At 44.1% G+C, this 18,883-nt stretch overlaps 2 protein-coding genes across 2 annotated transcripts; one reads left to right on the top strand and one right to left on the bottom strand.

Moving 5' to 3' along the window:
* Positions 1–495: 495 nt before the first annotated feature.
* On the top strand, positions 496–12,382 carry flot1b (flotillin 1b). The gene is made up of 13 exons (XM_030369727.1): positions 496–653; positions 1,341–1,395; positions 6,866–6,941; positions 7,430–7,520; positions 7,726–7,869; positions 8,048–8,167; positions 8,396–8,491; positions 8,665–8,817; positions 9,121–9,302; positions 9,546–9,591; positions 10,041–10,178; positions 10,465–10,629; positions 10,918–12,382. The coding sequence occupies exons 2-13, from the start codon at positions 1,353–1,355 to the stop codon at positions 10,945–10,947; spliced, it is 1,284 nt and encodes a 427-aa protein (XP_030225587.1). The 5' UTR covers positions 496–653; positions 1,341–1,352; the 3' UTR covers positions 10,948–12,382.
* Positions 12,383–14,218: 1,836 nt separating this feature from the next.
* tubb5 (tubulin, beta 5) lies at positions 14,219–18,714 on the bottom strand. Its single transcript, XM_030369682.1, has 5 exons — positions 18,563–18,714; positions 16,278–16,386; positions 16,014–16,124; positions 15,653–15,897; positions 14,219–15,573 (listed from the first exon to the last, which is right to left on the bottom strand). Exons 1-5 carry the CDS (start codon positions 18,617–18,619, stop codon positions 14,761–14,763), a joined length of 1,335 nt encoding a protein of 444 aa, XP_030225542.1. The 5' UTR covers positions 18,620–18,714; the 3' UTR covers positions 14,219–14,760.
* Positions 18,715–18,883: the final 169 nt, after the last annotated feature.

The raw sequence follows: 18,883 nt of genomic DNA, 5'->3' as shown, positions 1-18,883 counted from the left end.
ATATGCATTGAATTGTATTTAAACATGAGGTAACTGGTGGCTGAATGTTGCCAATGTAAATATCTACCATGCACAACCATATAAAACATATAGGCCTATGGCGTTGCCGTGTTCCCAAAAAAGTTGGCATGGGAGAGCTACATACAATTTCAAAAACGAATGTTTTGTGTGACGTTAGTCGACCCGAACACCAATAACCATTTATTATTCATTTTATTGTTGTTATTGTTGTTGTTGTGATGCGGATATAACTTGTTAATGAATTGATAAGAAACAATATGGTTGGCCATGAAGATGGTGAAATATCCTTAGCCTGTATTGAATGTTTCATCATTTTATATGAACAGACCAGCTTTTGTCGGCCTATAGTTTTAATCAATTGAAGAAAATAATACAAGAGAGAAAGGAATATCGACAGCAGGAAAATATTCAAAATACAACACGAGCTGTGCTGGTGCAGTACCGATACCCACCACCAGATGGAGACAGACGCGCCGCTGTTTGAGGCGGATGTCGGCACAGTCCGTGGCGTCGCATTGTTGCCATTCCAGTGATTCGTGAAGTGTAGATCGCTGAAATAGGTCTCTGGTTCGATATCAATCAAAGGATATTGCATTCACGCACACCTTCTTTTATTAAGACATACAACTGAGGTAAGTTTTGCAAAATGCTGTTTGCTTGGTTTAAATGCTAGTAGCAGAAACAGCAGTAAAACTGGGTGTGTTCGTTTGTTACTTGTCCCATTAAGCGTAGCTTAGTTAGCCAGTTAGCTTGTTGCCGATTGAATCAATCTTATTGTAACGTTTAACTGCATATATTAGTAATTCTCGTAGTATACCGCTGAAAATGTTAGTTAGGACATATAGGATCTCGACTTTGTTAGTCAGCCTGATGTGTGTTAGTAAACCGAGCTTTCTAGCGTTAGGTCGAGGTGTGTGTTGATGCTGGTTGAAGGATATGTGGGCCGTGATGAACATTAGCTCGCCAGCTAATCCATTTCGAGTCAGATGATTGACAAACGCATATGTCCTCCTCCCCTGACCGCTTCATTAATATATATAAACATGTCCAGATGTCTTGGTGTTTAGTTTGAGGTCATGGAGAGAAGGCCTCTGTCCTCCTATACTCGGTCTATCTTTATTTAAACATGATGCTGATCATGAAATAACGTTACAATTTATAATTAGAGTGAAGTACTCAATGATAAATATATTAATGTCTTTCATCAACATTTACAATCACACGATACACATCATATTTTATAATTGTTATTATACATATATATTGTTTACTACAGGCCTATTTTGGCGAATATTAATGTTTCTTTATTTTAACCCTAGACGACCTTCAAGATGTTCTACACCTGTGGTCCAAATGAAGCCATGGTGGTCTCCGGTAAGACATGAGGTTTTTTTAATAAAGAATTGGACTGTAATGTGTCGAAAGTGTTGTCATGTGATTATCAAATCAAAGAAAGTTTAGGTCGGATTGAGTAACTTAACCAACAATTATCCACGTGACATTTTGTACACCACAAACCAATCGTCACTTTCTGTGTCACGGGTCTTGCACTGATACTGCGCTTCTGGGGTTTGTTTATGGTGCAACTAGAGATAGACCGATATGGTTTTTTCAGAGCCGATACTGATTATTAGTAGTCAAGGGGGCCGATAACCGATATTTGGAGCCGATATTAATTTACAGAAAAAGGGATAATATTGGTGTCAAATTTTTTAACAATACTAACTCCAATACTTAACTTCATTTGAAAGCCTTTGAGCATATGTTTAATAAACACAACAGCTTATCAGATTTACAACATAACACAATTTAGACAAATAAATGTCTCCCTAAAATTTTCTTGAACTGAAATGTTAATCTTTTATTTATCTTTCTTTTAGGTTCAAACAAAAACAAAAACTGCAGATTGTTCTTATGAAGTAAACTGAAAATTTAAATAAATAGCTCACACAGACGGTGCTTTGCTGTCAGTTCCTCATGTAGCACACACACACACACACACACACACACACACACACACACACACACACACACACACACACACACACACACACACACACACACACACACACACACTCTATTCTCTAGCCATCCCCTCATCGTGCTTCCCTGTAATAAAACTAACTGAATTTTACTCTGTCTCAAACACAAACACTCTTCTTAGTTTTATCACTGACTGTTTCCCTATCAATATTATCAGCAACCTTGTTTCAAGTGATTAAACCGTTTAAAAACACTAAATAGTAGGGCTGTAACGATACGCGTATCGAAACCAAAATCGCGACACTCAAAGCCACGAACCTGTCTCGTGGTGCCAGATGGCAGAAGCACGACACAACCTTTCTAACACCGCTCCTCTTATCGATGCCGTAAGTCTGCGACGAGGTGCCCTCACTGTGATGACAGCTCTCCGTGGGCACGGAGGATTGCATTTCTCCACAGCCTGCGAAGTCCTCATATGCGATATGAACCACATTTATCCAGAGTGGTCCAAGCGCGCAAAAATAGCCTGTGTGACCCCTGTCTCTAGTGTTTTGTGTGCTTTGACCGGCAGTTGGTCTGCTTATAGGTCGGAATTAAGCGGCCACCGATTATTGACAGGATATGTACTTTATTCTACCGGACTCGTTCGTTTCTTCACCTGACACACACGCTACCGCTCGCTCTCCTTGCTCGTCCACTTACTCGCTGACCACTCACACAAACGCACACTGCCATTCTCGCACACACACATACGCTACTCGTAACACTATGCCTCGTTATTGGGAATCAGACGTCCATGTTTTTTCCCATCTATTTGATAGTAAGGCTATTAAACATGTTGCATTCTATACGGCCTGATTTTGTCATTATTTAAGCTCCATAGCGATAATAGGAGATTTGACGGAAAACAAAACCTATGCAGGTCACTTTGACCGGCACCGTTTTTTCTAGCGAGAACGCGGGTTAGTGCTAGCCTGGTCCTACCAGACCATCGTACTTCATTTCATTCTTACAGAAGGTCTGGAACTGCTCAATTGACAAACGTTCACTCACTTGGAGGCGGGTGTCTGTAGAAGTTTTAAAATGATTGGATCTGCCCAGTGCCACTCTGGATCTGCCATAACCAATCGCATAGCGTTTGGTCGTGACGTGTGTCATGCGACGGGACCGGCTCCTTCACCACTAACTGAGCCAGCTGGAAAATCAAACTTTTCCCGAACCCGGTGGGGAGAAGCGCCACAACATCATGGCCACCAACAAAACTCTGCAAAGCTTGTTCTTGCTCCGGCTTTAATTGTTCGATTTTCGGCATCGATCCCACAACAGACCGAATAGCTTCTCTCGTATCCTTCTCCATTGTCTTCCTCTGACTACAACTGAAACTGGCGCGAAACCTAGACGTCATCATTCTCAGCCACTCCCTCTGTTTGCTGATTGGACCGCCAGAAATCTGGTTTCCATGGAACGCATTAATATAAAGCAGACCCAGACCTAGTACTGAAGTGAAATGAAAATTGAGCGGAAGTAGGTAGGTCGACGGTGCCAGGCTAGGTTAGTGCTACCAAACTATTCAAATTACTAGTATTTATTTGACATCAATATTTCCAAACACGTAAGCCTAAACCACAAAACTAGTTGAGAGTTTTTGCCTACCTGCAAGCATCCTCCAACCGCAATCTTTGATTATTTATTCATTCATTTTGCTATACTTTAATAGTATTCTTTGAAATCTGTTCAGTGTTCCAAATTGTTTGTTATTAAATGGTGCATTAAGTTAATTGTTATATAAGTGTTGTTTAAATAAACTGCTTTTTAAATTCAAAAAAATCGTGGGATGTATCAAAACGTGGGTCAAAAATTGTGATACAAACCGAATCATGAGTTGGTGTATCGTTACAGCCCTACTAAATAGCCTACAGCATCTTCACTTGCACAGTATTGCATTAACATGCTGCAAATGTCTTTCAATGTATTTTAATGGTCGCCATAACATAAGTTAAGAAATGTCTTGGATGCTGCGCCGCCTGTGTGAAGTTGCCCAAAAAAAGATTAAAGAATAGTTTGAATCGCCCAAATGATTTGAGAATGTTTTAAGCGCTGGTTTGAACCGGTAAAATGACAATTTGCTACGCGATCACCAGATGGATAGGCTAGTGGTACTCATGCTTGTCCATTGAGCACGTTTGCGGCATGTTAATGCAATACTTTGGGGGGAATTCACTTGAACTAAGTAATTTCATTTAACACAATGTAGGATACCCACCTCCGTTCAGTAGGACGCCCTCTTCACTTCTCCAGAAAGGGACGTATCCCGCGCAAAGAGTATGCTGCGATCTTTGTAGGTCCATGGCTGGCACACGGTGGCTCCCAGTGTAATTTGAGAAATGCATCCCTGCCGGCGACTTTCAGTGGATTAGGAAATTATGGGCGGAACTATTTTGTCCCACCCACGGACACTCTGGCATCTACGGATGCGAATACTTTTGCTACACATTTACCACCTAGACGTGTTGCAAAACTACCTGCAAAAAAACCCACAGCTGAGACTTGCAGGAGCAGATTGGAGCAGTTGTAACGATGGACTTGTGCTCGCTCATTAAAATGCTGAATCAACATAGCGTTTTTTATCATTTTATTGAGGAAATTTTTCACAGATGTGCAACTTCTGATGCATTAGATCAAATTTGGGTTTACGAATGCACACATTTTGGGCATGTTCTCAGATTATGAAACACGGGTGCGAGAATGTGTTTTGCACCAACTGCGCTGCAATGATTGTAGCAAAAGGATTTGTGCACCTGTAACACAGATTTGCGTACTCGTAGACCCTATTTTGTGTTTACAATGGTAGAAAAAATATTTACGACTACAAATTTACTGTTACACATTTGTGACTTTAGAGTACACATGCAAAATAAATATATACGACTTCAAAATTACTGTGACTTAGTGTACGCATTCAAATTCTGCAGTTACAGGTGCTAAAGACTTTTGCTACAATAATACCTTCATACTAATCAGCCTCCTCAAAGCCTAGGGCTCGAGGGGCTCCGTGGTTACGCAGTTGGTTAGCGCATTACGCAGTTGTAGAAGTATAACCACCGCTTAATGTGCTTCCCTGCAAAACCGGACTGAATTGAGTTTATTAGGTTTTTAAATCTCTCCCTCACACACAGACTTCTACTATCACAGACTATTACCATATCGATATTATCAGCAACATTGTTGCGAGTGATTAACGGACTGTGAGCGAGCAGAGCTGCCGCTTATGTTTTGATAACGTTAATGGGCTCACAGTAATGTTACTAGTAGTTGTGAGTTGTAGAGGACTGGGATGTTTATTACAATTTCGCGAGAGTCTGCTGCCTTAACTTACCTCAAAACCAGACAAAACTTTTTCTCTTCTCCAACGTGTGTGTGTGTGAGCACTGTGCATGCACAGCTTTCACTGCTGATTGGCTGTTACCCGTCGTGGCTCTGCATGTAACCAGAGCATGTAACCAATCAAATAGTGCTGTGGCTGGGACAATGCTGGAGACAGCGTAGTGACAGCAGATAGAGAGGCGCGGCTGCATCAGAGCCAAAATAACCTTATCGGCCGTCGGATCAAAAAAAAAAAGGCAGACCCCGATATGCGTAAAAATGCCGAATATCGGCCCGGCCGATAATCGTTCGATCCCTAAGTGCAACATTAGAATTACTGACGCTGGTCTTTCCAACATGGAATGGCCCATTACATACTTTTCGGCTCGTGTTTAAAAGGGTGAGTGTGATTAGCCATTACAATCCGTTTGAAAATCGGTCTTTTCCTGTGTTATAGTGAAATCACAAGTGGGCGTGTCCGACTAGATGTATGCTGGATAGATCAGGCTACCAGCCTACCCAGTGGTCTGTAGCAAATACTGCTTATCTATCCATCATACATCTAGGGGGAAACTCCCACTTATGATGTCACTAAAACACAGGAAAAGGCAGGTTTCGAAACAGTTTGTTATAGCTAATCCTACTCACACCTGGTGGTAAAATGTCACACATTTATAGGATAGGGATTCTTAACCTGGCTGATTTTTTTCTATAATTTGGGTCTAAGTGACTATTGCAGACAAAAAAATCTGAAATTTGCTCATTTTGAGTTTCCGCTCAATATTGGGCAGGTCAGCCAATGCAGCTGCTAGAAAAGGAATGTGTTGTGCCCTATGGGGCAACCGTACATTGTAAATGCATGTCCTCTGAAGTGCTTGTTTTCGCAACTGATTGTAACAGATTGATAACCCTACCCATTATGGAAAGGATCTCTATTGAAAAGTTCAACTTTGTTATTTACCTTTGCTTAATCCGGTCTGCTGATCATTGTGCCTAACCAAGCCTAGCTCAAGGTCTATACTCGCTCGCCAGTGTTGAGTTTTTGCAAAACGACTACTTTGGTAATGTGAGTGAGAAAAAGTAACGCTGGCAAGAGTTTGTTGTTTGTCTACAGAAAGCATAGCTCAGTGTTGTCGATTTGGGTTGAGGAGAGTTTGGATTGTTATGACAATAGGCCATCTTTCAGCTCCATGGGAGAGACTTGATTAGGACAATAACAGACCGCATCAAGCAAAAGGTAAACCCTCTAGATGTATTTCTCTGTAGGGACACTCTGAGCTGGTCAGAGTCCAAAACAAGCCCCTTTGAGAGGGAAACAGACAAAATTATGGAACTAGGGTCTAAAAATCCCAAAGTGATCCTATTGATGAATTTGTTTGAAAACTATGTTTAGTTTTGAGTTGTTATATTAGTGTTGAATTCACTAATGCGTCTTTACTAGCGTTTGTTTTGCATTGTTGATGATTTGATTTCCTCTGTTTTTCTTAACTCTGTCCAGGCTTTGGTCGTTCTCCACCTTTAATGATTGCCGGAGGCCGAGTGTTTGTCCTCCCCTGCATTCAGCAGATCCAGAGGTAGTAAAGCATTTCCCTAATTCCCCCTTTGTTTGCTATTTATGTTTTGGCTTGCTTTGGTACTGTGGACTGATGGTAGTTATAGTAGTTTGCAAAGCAAGGGGCAGTTTCCGGTCTGTTTCTTCCAAATAGACATCAAAAATCAATACTTTATTTGTGGGCTAACGGAGGACGTCCAAAAAAAACCACAGTCCTTCCCTGATATCCTGCGCCCATTTTGTGTTTGAGTGGTTAATCCTGCAAGCTCTCCCGTTATTTTTCTCTTTAATCCATCACAAACAACAGTATATCCAAACACATGACAAGGGCGGGGCTATCAGTTAACTCAAATTATTACCTTTGACTACCTTTTCACTAAGAAACAGAATGAGGCGATTCCATATCTTGCTGTTAAGCGATTAATACATACCTCAACACAGTTGAAAGGTTTTTGCTGCTTTCAATGTTCCTTGTGAATAACACTGTTGTCGTCCTTTCCATCTCCTTAGGATCACCCTGAACACCCTGACCCTGAATGTGAAGAGTGACAAGGTCTACACTCGCCATGGTGTCCCCATCTCTGTCACCGGCATCGCTCAGGTACACAGCATGTCTTTTTTTTAATTCATGTCAATTTCAATTTTGGATTCCATTTTGGGTCTCCAATCGAAATCTTGTTTTATATGAACTGTATTAGAATGTACAACCCAATCCTACGGCTTCTGTCACCAGCTCTTATGTCATCTTTTGTAAATACCTTAGATCAATAATGATCACTAATCACATGATTTCTCTCCACTGTCAGGTGAAGATCCAAGGTCAGAACAAGGAGATGCTGGCCACGGCCTGCCAGATGTTCATGGGCAAGTCTGAGGGTGAGATCGCCAACATCGCCCTGGAGACGCTGGAGGGGCACCAGAGAGCCATCATCGCCCACCTGACGGTTGAGGTGGGTGTTCTGATCACGGCTGGAACCAAAAACAAACACAAACGATAAATCAAATCATCTCAACACAAACGCCTCCACTCCAGCGTCCTGAAGGGAGTGGGGTTAACTCTGAAGGACACCTAGCTGTCACGGTTACATGATCACTGTCTGATGCTCTGATGCGTTGTCCCTGGTGTAGGAGATCTACCAGGACCGGAAGAAGTTCTCAGAGCAGGTGTTCAAGGTGGCCTCCTCCGACCTGGTCAACATGGGCATCGGGGTGGTCAGCTACACGCTCAAAGACGTCCACGACGACCAGGTACGACCAGGGTCACATAGTGAAGGTTCTGAGGAGCAATTCATTTTAAATCGCAGTGCTCTATTGTTATCCGGTAGCCACTCTATCTCTGTCTCGGACATTTATAAATGCTTCATAACCTCAGGAAATGGGCGGGTTGGAGTATGTCTGTCTGTGGATAGGCTCCTAGAAGCCTTCCTCCCTGGTGTGTGGTCTACCACTGACTCCGTGCTTTGTCTCCCCTCCCAGGACTACCTCCACTCCCTGGGTAAAGCCAGGACAGCGCAGGTGCAGAAGGATGCCAGGATTGGAGAGGCTCAGTACAAACGCGATGCTGTCATCAGGGTAAGATGTTTATCCCCTTTCCATATTTGGTTCACTTGTTTCTGCTCTTCAACTTTACATTTTTTATGCGTACGGAATGACAATTGGGGATATTTACAATTGATCTAACAGTAGAAATAGGATATTGCCTTATTTCCTCATTCCACTGACGCCCTGTGTCTCTCCATGTGCAGGAGGCCCACGCCATGCAGGAGAAGGTGTCTGCCCAGTACAAGAACGAGATCGAGATGGCCAAGGCCCAGAGAGACTATGAGCTGAAGAAGGCCGCTTATGATGTGGAGGTCAACACCAAGAAGGCTGAGTCAGAGATGGCTTATCAGCTTCAGGTACGTGCGTCCGGGGCTGGGGATAAAGTGGGTCACGGGTTATTAAGGGTCAAACACTTGAAGAAACATACAAAACAATTCTGTTTTAAGACTGAGATGGGGGAATACTGTATTTAAGAATAACCATAAACCCATAGAAATGTTAATTATAACACTCTTTTGACATGGCAACGAGAATTTATTTATTATCGCGCAGTGAAGTTCCTAGGCCAAAAGTAGCGCCTAAAGTGGGCAGGAAAAACGGGTAGAAACTATGTCTTCTGAGACTGACCCTGCGCCTTCCCCCCCACCACGCCACCACAGGTGGCCAAGACCAAGCAGCGCATCGAGGAGGAGAAGATGCAGGTGAAGGTGGTGGAGCGCTCGCAGCAGATCCTGCTGCAGGAGCAGGAGATCACCCGCCGCGAGATGGAGCTAGAGGCCACCGTCAAGAAGCCCGCCGACGCCGAGAGATACCGCCTGGAGAAGCTGGCCGAGGCCAACCGGTGAGCGGCCTCAGTGTTCACAACCACCTGGGCTTCAGTCGGGTTACTCGTACTCCTTTGGAAGAACATCGTACATTTATGTGTCGACCCAAACAAAGCTCTTCTATTGAGAGAACACTAGGGTAGAAGAGTCAGGAGATTTTTGCTAGGAACAGAACCCTCAGGGCAGTGACGTAGGAGCAGGCTGTTATAAGTATAAGTGGTGGACGTTATAAAAGCTCACTCCCGTCTCTCTCCTCCCAGTCTGCAGCTGATCATGGAGGCCGAGGCTGAGGCTGAATCCATCAGGGTGAGTGCTGCATAATTCTTCCCTCTCTTCCTGTCTTCCTCCACTCAATCCCTGCTCCTTGCCCTCCCCTTATACTACCCATCCCTCACTTCTCTCCACTGTTTTCTGTTAAGAACCAGTCATGCGGTTCCAGCATCTACAAGATGGCCTCCTGCATGCATTTAGTCTATGCAGATTTAGTCAAATCAATAAAGCCTTTGACTCTCAAGGCCCCCCTTCCTGCTAATTTGACCCAGTTTTATCGACATTTTACAGCGTCTTTGTCTTGTTCTTTCTGTTGTGCGGTAGCTTTTGGTGAACATTTCCAAGCTTGAGAATAACACAGGTTTTCTTCTCTCACTTCCTCACTCAAAGCCCTCATGCTACCCGTGTCTGTGGGCGCCGCTCACACTCACCGAGGCTATGTAATCAGTCCTAATGTGCACTCCCGTGTGTCTGTGGCTGTCCAGATGAAGGGCGAGGCGGAGGCGTTTGCCCTGGAGGCGAAGGGTCGGGCGGAGGCTGAGCAGATGACCAAGAAGGCGGAGGCCTTCACCCAGTACAAGGAGGGGGCCATGGTGGACATGCTGCTGGAGAAGCTGCCCCTGGTCCGTCCACTTCTCAGACCTCTGACATTCACAAGACTCAGCCGTTTATATACCAGACAGACATGACTATGCTTTAGATACCGTAATTATACTGATACAGACCGTATCATTCATTAGACAGACTTGCCAACAACTAGGGCTTGAAAAAAACCAACCTGTATATAAAACCGGTTTGCACCAGAAATTGTAATCCTCATAAAACGCGTTGAGCGTGCTTATTATTGCGGGTAATGTGTGGCATTGCATCGGCTGTGGAGGGCTTCACGACCGTCTCTCCTCCCCCCAGATGGCAGAGGAGATCGCCAGGCCGCTGGCCGCCGCCCATAAGATCACCATGATCTCCAGCGGCAACGGAGAGGTGGGCGCGGCCAAGCTAACGGGAGAGGTGCTTGACATCATGACCCGCCTGCCCGCCACCGTTGAGAAGCTCACTGGCGTCAACATTTCACAGGTAGGTGTGTGTGTGTGTGTGTGGGGGGGTTATTATTGTTCTAGAGACATGGACATTGGACTTGTTTTTTATGTATCCGATTTCAGGCCTGTAGATGACATGAATATAGACATAAGCATTTAGATATTGTTTGTACTTTTCTCCGTTCTATGAGTGCTCTATAAGACTGAATGGTGGGGAAAACAAAAACATGCTTTATATTAAGTCTTAAACCGGACAAGATATTTACAAAGGAGACGTCCTGTAATGCAGTGTTCTATCCGTGCTCACTGCTGGTCTCCCTCCCAGGTCACTGGAGGGCCCATCCGTAAGCGCTAGGAGCCAGGAGCAATGGGAGTCCCTCAGTGCCTTCCAACGCTGTTACGCGGACGCGGCTGCGAGGTCACGGCCCTCTCTGTCTGCATGCGTCCGTCTCTCTTCTCCGTGAGCACCCCCGCGGTGCCTCCGTAGTGTATAACAAGCATGTGAATTAGTTTTTATTGTATGATTGTTTTGATTTTTTCCCATCATGAAATATATTCTGTTCAAGTTCAGCTGCATTCATACCCTGCACTGGTTCGTTGTTGCTATGGTAACGTCCTCTGCTGCGAACGGACTCGGATCAGATGGAGTACACTCTGCTGTGGGAAACATTCGTATTTAAATGACATTTTTACTCTTCCACTCTATTTTTCTACTTTGTTATGACACTTTGTTTCACAGAAATCAGGGTTGCGTACAGAAGATGGGGCCATTTTAATTTTGTTTAGTGTTAGTGCACGTTTTATCAGTTGTATATTATTACTCAAACTTAAACTGACTGGATTTGCCTTAATTTAGGCATAGCTGGTCACGCATCAGACATCTATATATATATACATATATTTAACACGTTTTTCTTTCTCTACTGTTACATTTTTTTAAACCATTAATCTATATTACCCACTAGGTTTGGGACGTGCTATGTCTCAATTTATTACACGTCGGAGTGTGTAGTGCCTTGCTTATTAACTACAGATCCAAAACTCATACAAGCCATAATTGAAACTGAGGGTTTATTTACGTTCAAGTTTGAAGGGAAAGAATGTGTTTGTGGTGAAAACCAGCGTAGGTTTATTTGCTTTTAGCGATAACATCGCTTGTGATAGGTAATGGAAATGGGTGGTGAACGCATGTTAAGGAACTATTTGATCTAACCCGCTATAGATTTGACGCCTGTAAAACAATGCAATCTATCCCTTTATTGCTAAGTTTAAACTGTTAAATCTATCACTATACTTAGGCAGGAAATATCAGTAGTATGTGGATAATGGATCAAGGATATATCTAGAGTAGGTCATTGTGTTTACTGACAGTTTGATATCATAGATTGTTATATTCTTTTCATTTTTGTACACCAATTCCAAAGTTTCCAAGCCTATGCATTTCTCCAAGTGCCTGAACAGGTTGAATTAAAACCACTCCACCCAACCTCCATCCACATGATCTTATATTCACCCTTTGAATCAACGTTTGTCTGGGAATCAAACAAACAGCATGACCGTGGCTGTAGATCAAAGCCAAATCTATTCTGAAACCTCAACCTTTTCAAGACTTAACACCCTTTACAGTAAATGACCTGTATGGATGTCTGTGTTGATGTTAAGTTGCCAATGTTGTGATTTAGCAAAAGTTGTGTTTACGTCTTGTATGCTAGATTTTATAACTACTCAAATGTTATGAGTATGAAAAATAAATGGTTAATAGACAATAAAGTATGATTTATTGCCTGGGAGACGTTTTGGTGATATTTGTTCTTGATTAGTACAATTGATTTATTGTAAGAGATGTGTTCCACATCCTCATAAAAAGTGCTGTTAAGTATTAATTGAATGAATAAAATGGGCATTTCACATGCCACAATAAGCCTATGTAAATTGTGGATATAAGGTTGTGTATATCTCACAGATATAGTTGATATAGATAGATAGATAGATATACCTTATTGAGGTGCTTTATAGTGACCCAGGGCATTAAGGGCCTCAAACTTTCACGTAAGGGTTGTAAAGTTATAAAGAATTGCACAATAATATAATTTTGACTAGACTTCTACTGGGATGCGTTGCTGCGCATGTGCAGTTTGATTGAATATATTCTGCATACTATTACCTTTGTAAAACAAGTGCTGGCTTTGTGGCTCAAAGTTGAAGTATGTTTTCTAGAGCAGATGGGTAGCAGAACAAGTGAACAACTCTTAATTACAGTAAAACACAGCTGTGTGCACTTGGTAAATCAATTCGAGCTCTATCAAGTGGACTCTTCATACATGCAAACATGTTTAGAACGGGACCACTGACAATCCAAGTCAGAAGTGATAAACTATAAACCTCGGTTTCTTCACTCAGTTTTATATATCAATGGTTTCGTTCAGGTGATAGGCCATTCTCCATTATTTAATACTTTTTTTTTTAATAGATAAAAATGGTAACATCGGAAATTAAAATACAAAGATAAACCGAGTCGCTAGGGCGTTTTAGGGCATATTCTATAATCTATTAATATTGGGTGGAATATTCATATTTTCTTTCAATAGCTTCCATTTCATGTGACCTAGTGACGCAAAATCAGTACCCGTCAATTTAATCAGAAGGCCAAGGAACCACATTCCTTTCATAAACCACATTGCTCAATATCTATTGCTTATGTGTAGCCTTCTCGTTGTGATTGGCTGTCTGTCTACCTAACTTCCCGCCACGAGGCCAGGCAGACCAGCTTCCTTCCCTGCTGTAATGATGCGCAAAATTGCGCAGCTACATGTACTTTACACACTGAGATGATCAGTACTGTTTATTATTCTAGACCATGTTCCATAGTCAGGATTTGTCATCGCAGAATCTGTTTATCCCAATGCTCGATTATGTAAATATATTAACGTTACATACCAGGATTGTGTAATGATCCACTGAGCAACATTGTGAGACGCGAAATGGAGTCCGATGCACCCTCAGGGTTGCGCCTGCAGCATACGTGTTGACTGAATCTTCAGACTCTAGAGCAGTCATTCGAGCTGTACGTCACAGCTCAGCGATCAAGTTCGATTTCAAACTAGAGGAAAGGTGATGACTGATAATAGCAGGCCCAAATACGACTTAAATATTAAAGTGTGTTTGAATACCTAGCTGACCACATGAAGCAGGGGGAAAGTTATGCAGGAGTGTGAAGCACACACCATTGCTGTGTCGCTGCGTGTTGTTTAAACGTGCCTTTTAGGATAGCTTTCTTACAGATCCGAACTAGGTTGTACGAACACTTCATATTTCTAAAGGTACGTGATCGGGTATCTATGGGATACACAGGTATTTAAGAGGAACAAACTGCCCGGACACAGGGAGCCTTAGACAATCCAAGATTCTGGAGAAAAAGCGTAAACCCAAATCCTCCAGCCATTTTTGGCTTGACTGATCTTGCTCAACTAGAAGCACGACACTCCCCTTTATTACACTCGAGCAGACGCATAACCTTTTGATGATAAGATTTGCGTCACTTTTTCTGGGTCAACTTACCACAGTAAGTGGTTTGGCCGTCGCCCATTATCAGCATGTCAAAGAATATATACACATGGAAAATGTAATAAGTTAAACTTAAAAAGTATTTTATTTTGGCCTCATTAAACACTTACACATTAAGCCTTTAGGACCCCCAAGTTGCACTTACAAATGATTCTTTCCGAGATGTCATAAATCATGTACTTTAAACTTAATTATATATGCTTGCCACATACAATAGGGGACTTGGCAAGGGGTTGGTGATCAGACAGGACACTGGTAGAACTGGTAACTGTAGACGACATTGCCATACCAATGACATGTAAATGTTAAACATGGCATCCTTCTAACCAACATATTAACTACCTCATTGATGCACGAGCCATATACTCCAGTGGTGGAATGCTTCACTGTACCCTTCTTTGACAGGCAAATAGAGCTCTCCGGTTTACAGTGCAAGAAAAAAAAGAGAAACCATTATTTTTTGCCAAATGTATTTGCAGTCAATTGCAAAGGATATCTAATGGGCTATAACAATTTCCTTTTCAACAACAATTCACTGAATTATTTATTCTACTTATGATGGCGGGACACTTGACACCTCCTTCCTCTGCTTGGCTCTCCGTGCTCAGCCGTCCTCTTCGGCCTCCTCGTCGAACTCGCCCTCCTCGTCGGCGGTGGCGTCCTGGTACTGCTGGTACTCGGACACCAGGTCGTTCATGTTGCTCTCCGCCTCCGTGAACTCCATCTCGTCCATGCCCTCGCCGGTGTACCAATGGAGGAAGGCCTTGCGGCGGAACATGGCAGTGAACTGCTCGGAGATGCGCTTGAACAGCTCCTGGATGGCGGTGCTGTTGCCGATGAAGGTTACGGCCATCTTGAGGCCACGGGGTGGGATGTCGCACACGGCCGTCTTCACGTTGTTGGGGATCCATTCCACGAAGTAGCTGCTGTTCTTGTTCTGCACGTTGAGCATCTGCTCGTCCACCTCCTTCATGGACATGCGTCCGCGGAACACGGCGGCCACCGTCAGGTAGCGCCCGTGGCGGGGGTCGCACGCCGCCATCATGTTCTTGGCGTCGAACACCTGCTGGGTGAGCTCAGGCACGGTGAGGGCACGGTACTGCTGGCTGCCCCTGCTGGTGAGGGGGGCGAAGCCCGGCATGAAGAAGTGGAGACGGGGGAAAGGCACCATGTTGACGGCCAGCTTGCGGAGGTCAGCGTTGAGCTGGCCGGGGAAGCGGAGGCACGTGGTGACGCCGCTCATGGTGGCTGAGACCAGGTGGTTCAGGTCGCCGTAGGTGGGCGTGGTCAGCTTGAGCGTGCGGAAGCAGATGTCGTAGAGGGCTTCGTTGTCGATACAGAACGTCTCGTCTGTGTTCTCTACCAGCTGGTGGACCGACAGGGTGGCGTTGTAGGGCTCAACGACTGTGTCTGATACCTGGGGACCAACAGGGAGAACCTCAGTGCCTTACTCACTCCTACGAGGCCAATGCTCCACCAGATGTAAGCAGACCTACCTTTGGCGATGGAACAACACTGAAGGTGTTCATGATGCGGTCGGGGAACTCCTCGCGGATCTTGCTGATGAGCAGGGTGCCCATGCCGGAACCGGTTCCTCCACCGAGGGAGTGGGTGAGCTGGAAGCCCTGCAGGCAGTCGCAGCTCTCTGCCTCCTTCCTCACCACATCCAGGACCGAGTCCACCAGCTCGGCTCCCTCTGTGTAGTGGCCCTTGGCCCAGTTGTTACCCGCCCCGCTCTGGCCTGAAGGAGGAAGGTTATCAGGAGGGTCATTCCATTGTTAATCGAAATGTTCCGTGATGGTTGGTCACAGTCACGATCAAACTGCAGGGAAGAATTCGCATTCATCCAAAACATACCGAAAACAAAGTTGTCGGGCCTGAAGATCTGGCCGAAGGGTCCGGACCTCACAGAGTCCATAGTGCCAGGCTCCAAGTCCACAAGGATGGCCCTGGGCACATATTTACCTCCTAGAGAGATAGCGGGAATGAGAGGCATGTTCAGAAACAGCACTTCCTGCATTACATTTATTTAAAGTAGTACATTTGAAATTTAAGTAAACTTAAGTGCACTATGCACATGTTAACCACGCAGACAAATTGGGATCAATGCGGGCAACCTACCGGAGGCCTCATTGTAGTAAACGCTGATTCTGTCCAGCTGCAGGTCGCTGTCCCCATTGTAGCTTCCTGTGGGGTCGATTCCGTGCTCATCACTGATCACCTCCCAAAACTGGAAAGAAACGTGGAGAATATTCCATAACCATTAGTAATTCTGAAGGCATCTGCACAGGCCTTGTGGTTTCACTGGCGGCAGGACATGACCAGGGGAAAACTGCATGGTGGGTTCACATATTTTGGTTCAAATGAGAATCACTGCTGTGTTGTCTTTGAAACCCCCAGGTTATTCACCCTTTAAAAAGAGTGCATTTCTGGTTTTCCATTATGCAGTTCAAATGTCCTGATCATAATGCGTCTTTCAGACACAAAGGGACGCACAAAGGAGCTATAGAGAACCCGCCTCTTCTTCAGGGCCAACTGAAAGACTTGTATTTGTAGCCGGCAGTCATGCAACACTGAAGAGGCCGATTGTCTTTGGTTCCATAATCATGATGCAGTAGACTCTTTAAAAAACACTGTCTGGGTGTCTTGGGACTGTAGGTTGGCTGTTAATACGATTTGCTCCTTCGAGAAGGCGGGCCAAACCTTCAATGAAGGCGGCCATTTTAACCAGTACGTGTGCTCCTTTTCCCTTCACCCCCCCCCTGCCCGAATGCCTTCCCCTGGTTTTCCACAAAGAGCAGCTGGAAGCGAGGATTTGCTGTAATCTGGATAAGCAGGCAGATTTTTTATACAGCTCAGCGTTAGAGATTTAAGTAAATCTGATTCAAATAGGGACATTTTCATATCAAAAACATATTAAGCAAAAAAAGACCTATTGACCCCAATCATATGGAGACAAAAGCTCCAAGACATCTGTAGAAAAGAGTGAGAAGGGCGGACGGGGCGATGGGCAGAAGGACCATAGGCCATTGACACACAAGACAGATAGCCATCAGGAAGGGGCTGATGATAACCACAGTGAAAGAATGGGGACATGCCACACCCTGACCCTAATTTAATACAATGCAACTCTTCAGCAAGTCTGTCAATCACAAACCATGTAATGCCGCATCCCTGCATACAAGTAGACCGAACCCATAGCTCTCCTGATTCATGCACTGTACTCCCATTACCATACAGGACAAAGACCAGGGGACAATGAAGTGGTTTTTTTTTTTAGTGCAACAGCTACTGCACTGGCTTGTCATAGTCCTGGTTAATCATTTTTTAGATAATTAGTGGATTAGCTTCAGTGGGACATATTAATATATGTAGCCGCTCCCCTGCCAAGAAATTGCAAATTAAGTCATGTCAGGGACCAGTGACATCACCACTGCGCATCAGCTGTTTCGTATCGCCCTCAAGACACAGCCTCCCTTCATATGGTTAAGGGGGATGGGAAAGATCGATTAGAAAGACAGGCTGTTCTATAGGACATAAAAAATCGATGTGCGCCTGGAACACGCATGTGTTAAAATTGATCTCGGTGTGTGCTGGGTGTCGGCTCTAGTCGGTCGTAGACTGTCCATTGAAAAAATTAAGCGGACATTAAGTTTTTTATAATTTATTAATTGAGCGGAATTACCGCCCAATTCATTTTGACTGCAAGGTTAATACAAGTTGGTGGATGGGCGTGGGATATTGTGTGCGGATTCCTGTAGAAAAGCCTAGATTTTAAGAAGCTCCGATGCGAGAATGGGCGCTAATGCTATCAAATGCTTTTACATTGAAGATCACATGTCATTACGCGCTGTGGTGCAACGGGCCATTTTGAAAGAGAAAAGGCTCCAAGCCCCACCCAACTCCCGCTTCCTCTTTGCGCCCACGCACTCACAGAAGTCGCTATGCTTTATTCTGCAGAATTATAGTCGGCCGAAGTGCGATATCGAACAGGAATTCATAAGAGGACACATAACCACGTTAATATAACCGAGTTTACTGACACGGTCGGTCCATCGGTCGGATCAGTTCAAGACAAAGGCGCCAGAGTAGTGGTGCACGCCTTGAAGGGCCGTGAAGAACAGGCCGGTTTTATTTTTCAGACATTGTCTTGGAATCTGTTAAATCGTCCTCGTCGAGGCGAAGAATTAACCAAACCCTGATATACGTAGAGCACATTTATCTACAGCAAATATAATACCGCAGTGGATTGCCACCAGACTGCATAATTCAAGTTTAAACGATCGGAAATAAATACTTAGTATCAGACATACAGGCCTACTTACCAACGTATATACAGAACCCTTACGTCTTAAAACATCATAAAACTGTGGATATAAAAAAAATAACTCTTTCTCGGTTCTTACCTTTGCGCCAATCTGGTTACCGCACTGGCCTGCTTGAAGGTGGACGATTTCCCTCATCCTGAAAGCGAAGTTTTAGTTGAGCAGGAGCAAACGTGTCTGTTACACCTCGAGGAGAGTGGAGTGAGAGACAATGAATTTATAAGTCTGGAGGCCGTCCAGCCGGGGAGGGGCGGCGCCTCATCGGGCATCTGCCCGTGCGGACCAATCAACTGCTCCGCTCTCTTAACGTTGTTACATTCTTTTTTTATTTGCTCGTGTCATGTTTTTAGAATGTTCAATGGTTATATTCTTCTTACTTTCTTCCATTTTTTGTTTCCAGGA

Source organism: Gadus morhua, chromosome 11 (assembly GCF_902167405.1).
Source record: "Gadus morhua chromosome 11, gadMor3.0, whole genome shotgun sequence".
NCBI lineage: Eukaryota > Metazoa > Chordata > Actinopteri > Gadiformes > Gadidae > Gadus > Gadus morhua.
Note: the sequence above shows the minus strand (reverse complement) of the source record. Positions and strands in the feature narration are given on the sequence as shown.

What these genes read in the sequence shown, in the direction of transcription:
- flot1b (XM_030369727.1), top strand. Translation starts at nt 1,353, where the DNA reads ATGTTCTACACCTGTGGTCCAAATGAAGCCATGGTGGTCTCCG. An exon ending in TCGCCCACCTGACGGTTGAG is followed by an intron (nt 7,870 to 8,047) that starts GTGGGTGTTCTG and finishes TCCCTGGTGTAG; the next exon opens with GAGATCTACCAGGACCGGAA. An exon ending in AGATGGCTTATCAGCTTCAG is followed by an intron (nt 8,818 to 9,120) that starts GTACGTGCGTCC and finishes ACGCCACCACAG; the next exon opens with GTGGCCAAGACCAAGCAGCG.
- tubb5 (XM_030369682.1), bottom strand. Translation starts at nt 18,619, where the DNA reads ATGAGGGAAATCGTCCACCTTCAAGCAGGCCAGTGCGGTAACCAGATT. An exon ending in GCCCGACAACTTTGTTTTCG is followed by an intron (nt 15,898 to 16,013) that starts GTATGTTTTGGA and finishes TTCCTCCTTCAG; the next exon opens with GCCAGAGCGGGGCGGGTAAC. An exon ending in GTGTTGTTCCATCGCCAAAG is followed by an intron (nt 15,574 to 15,652) that starts GTAGGTCTGCTT and finishes GTTGGTCCCCAG; the next exon opens with GTATCAGACACAGTCGTTGA.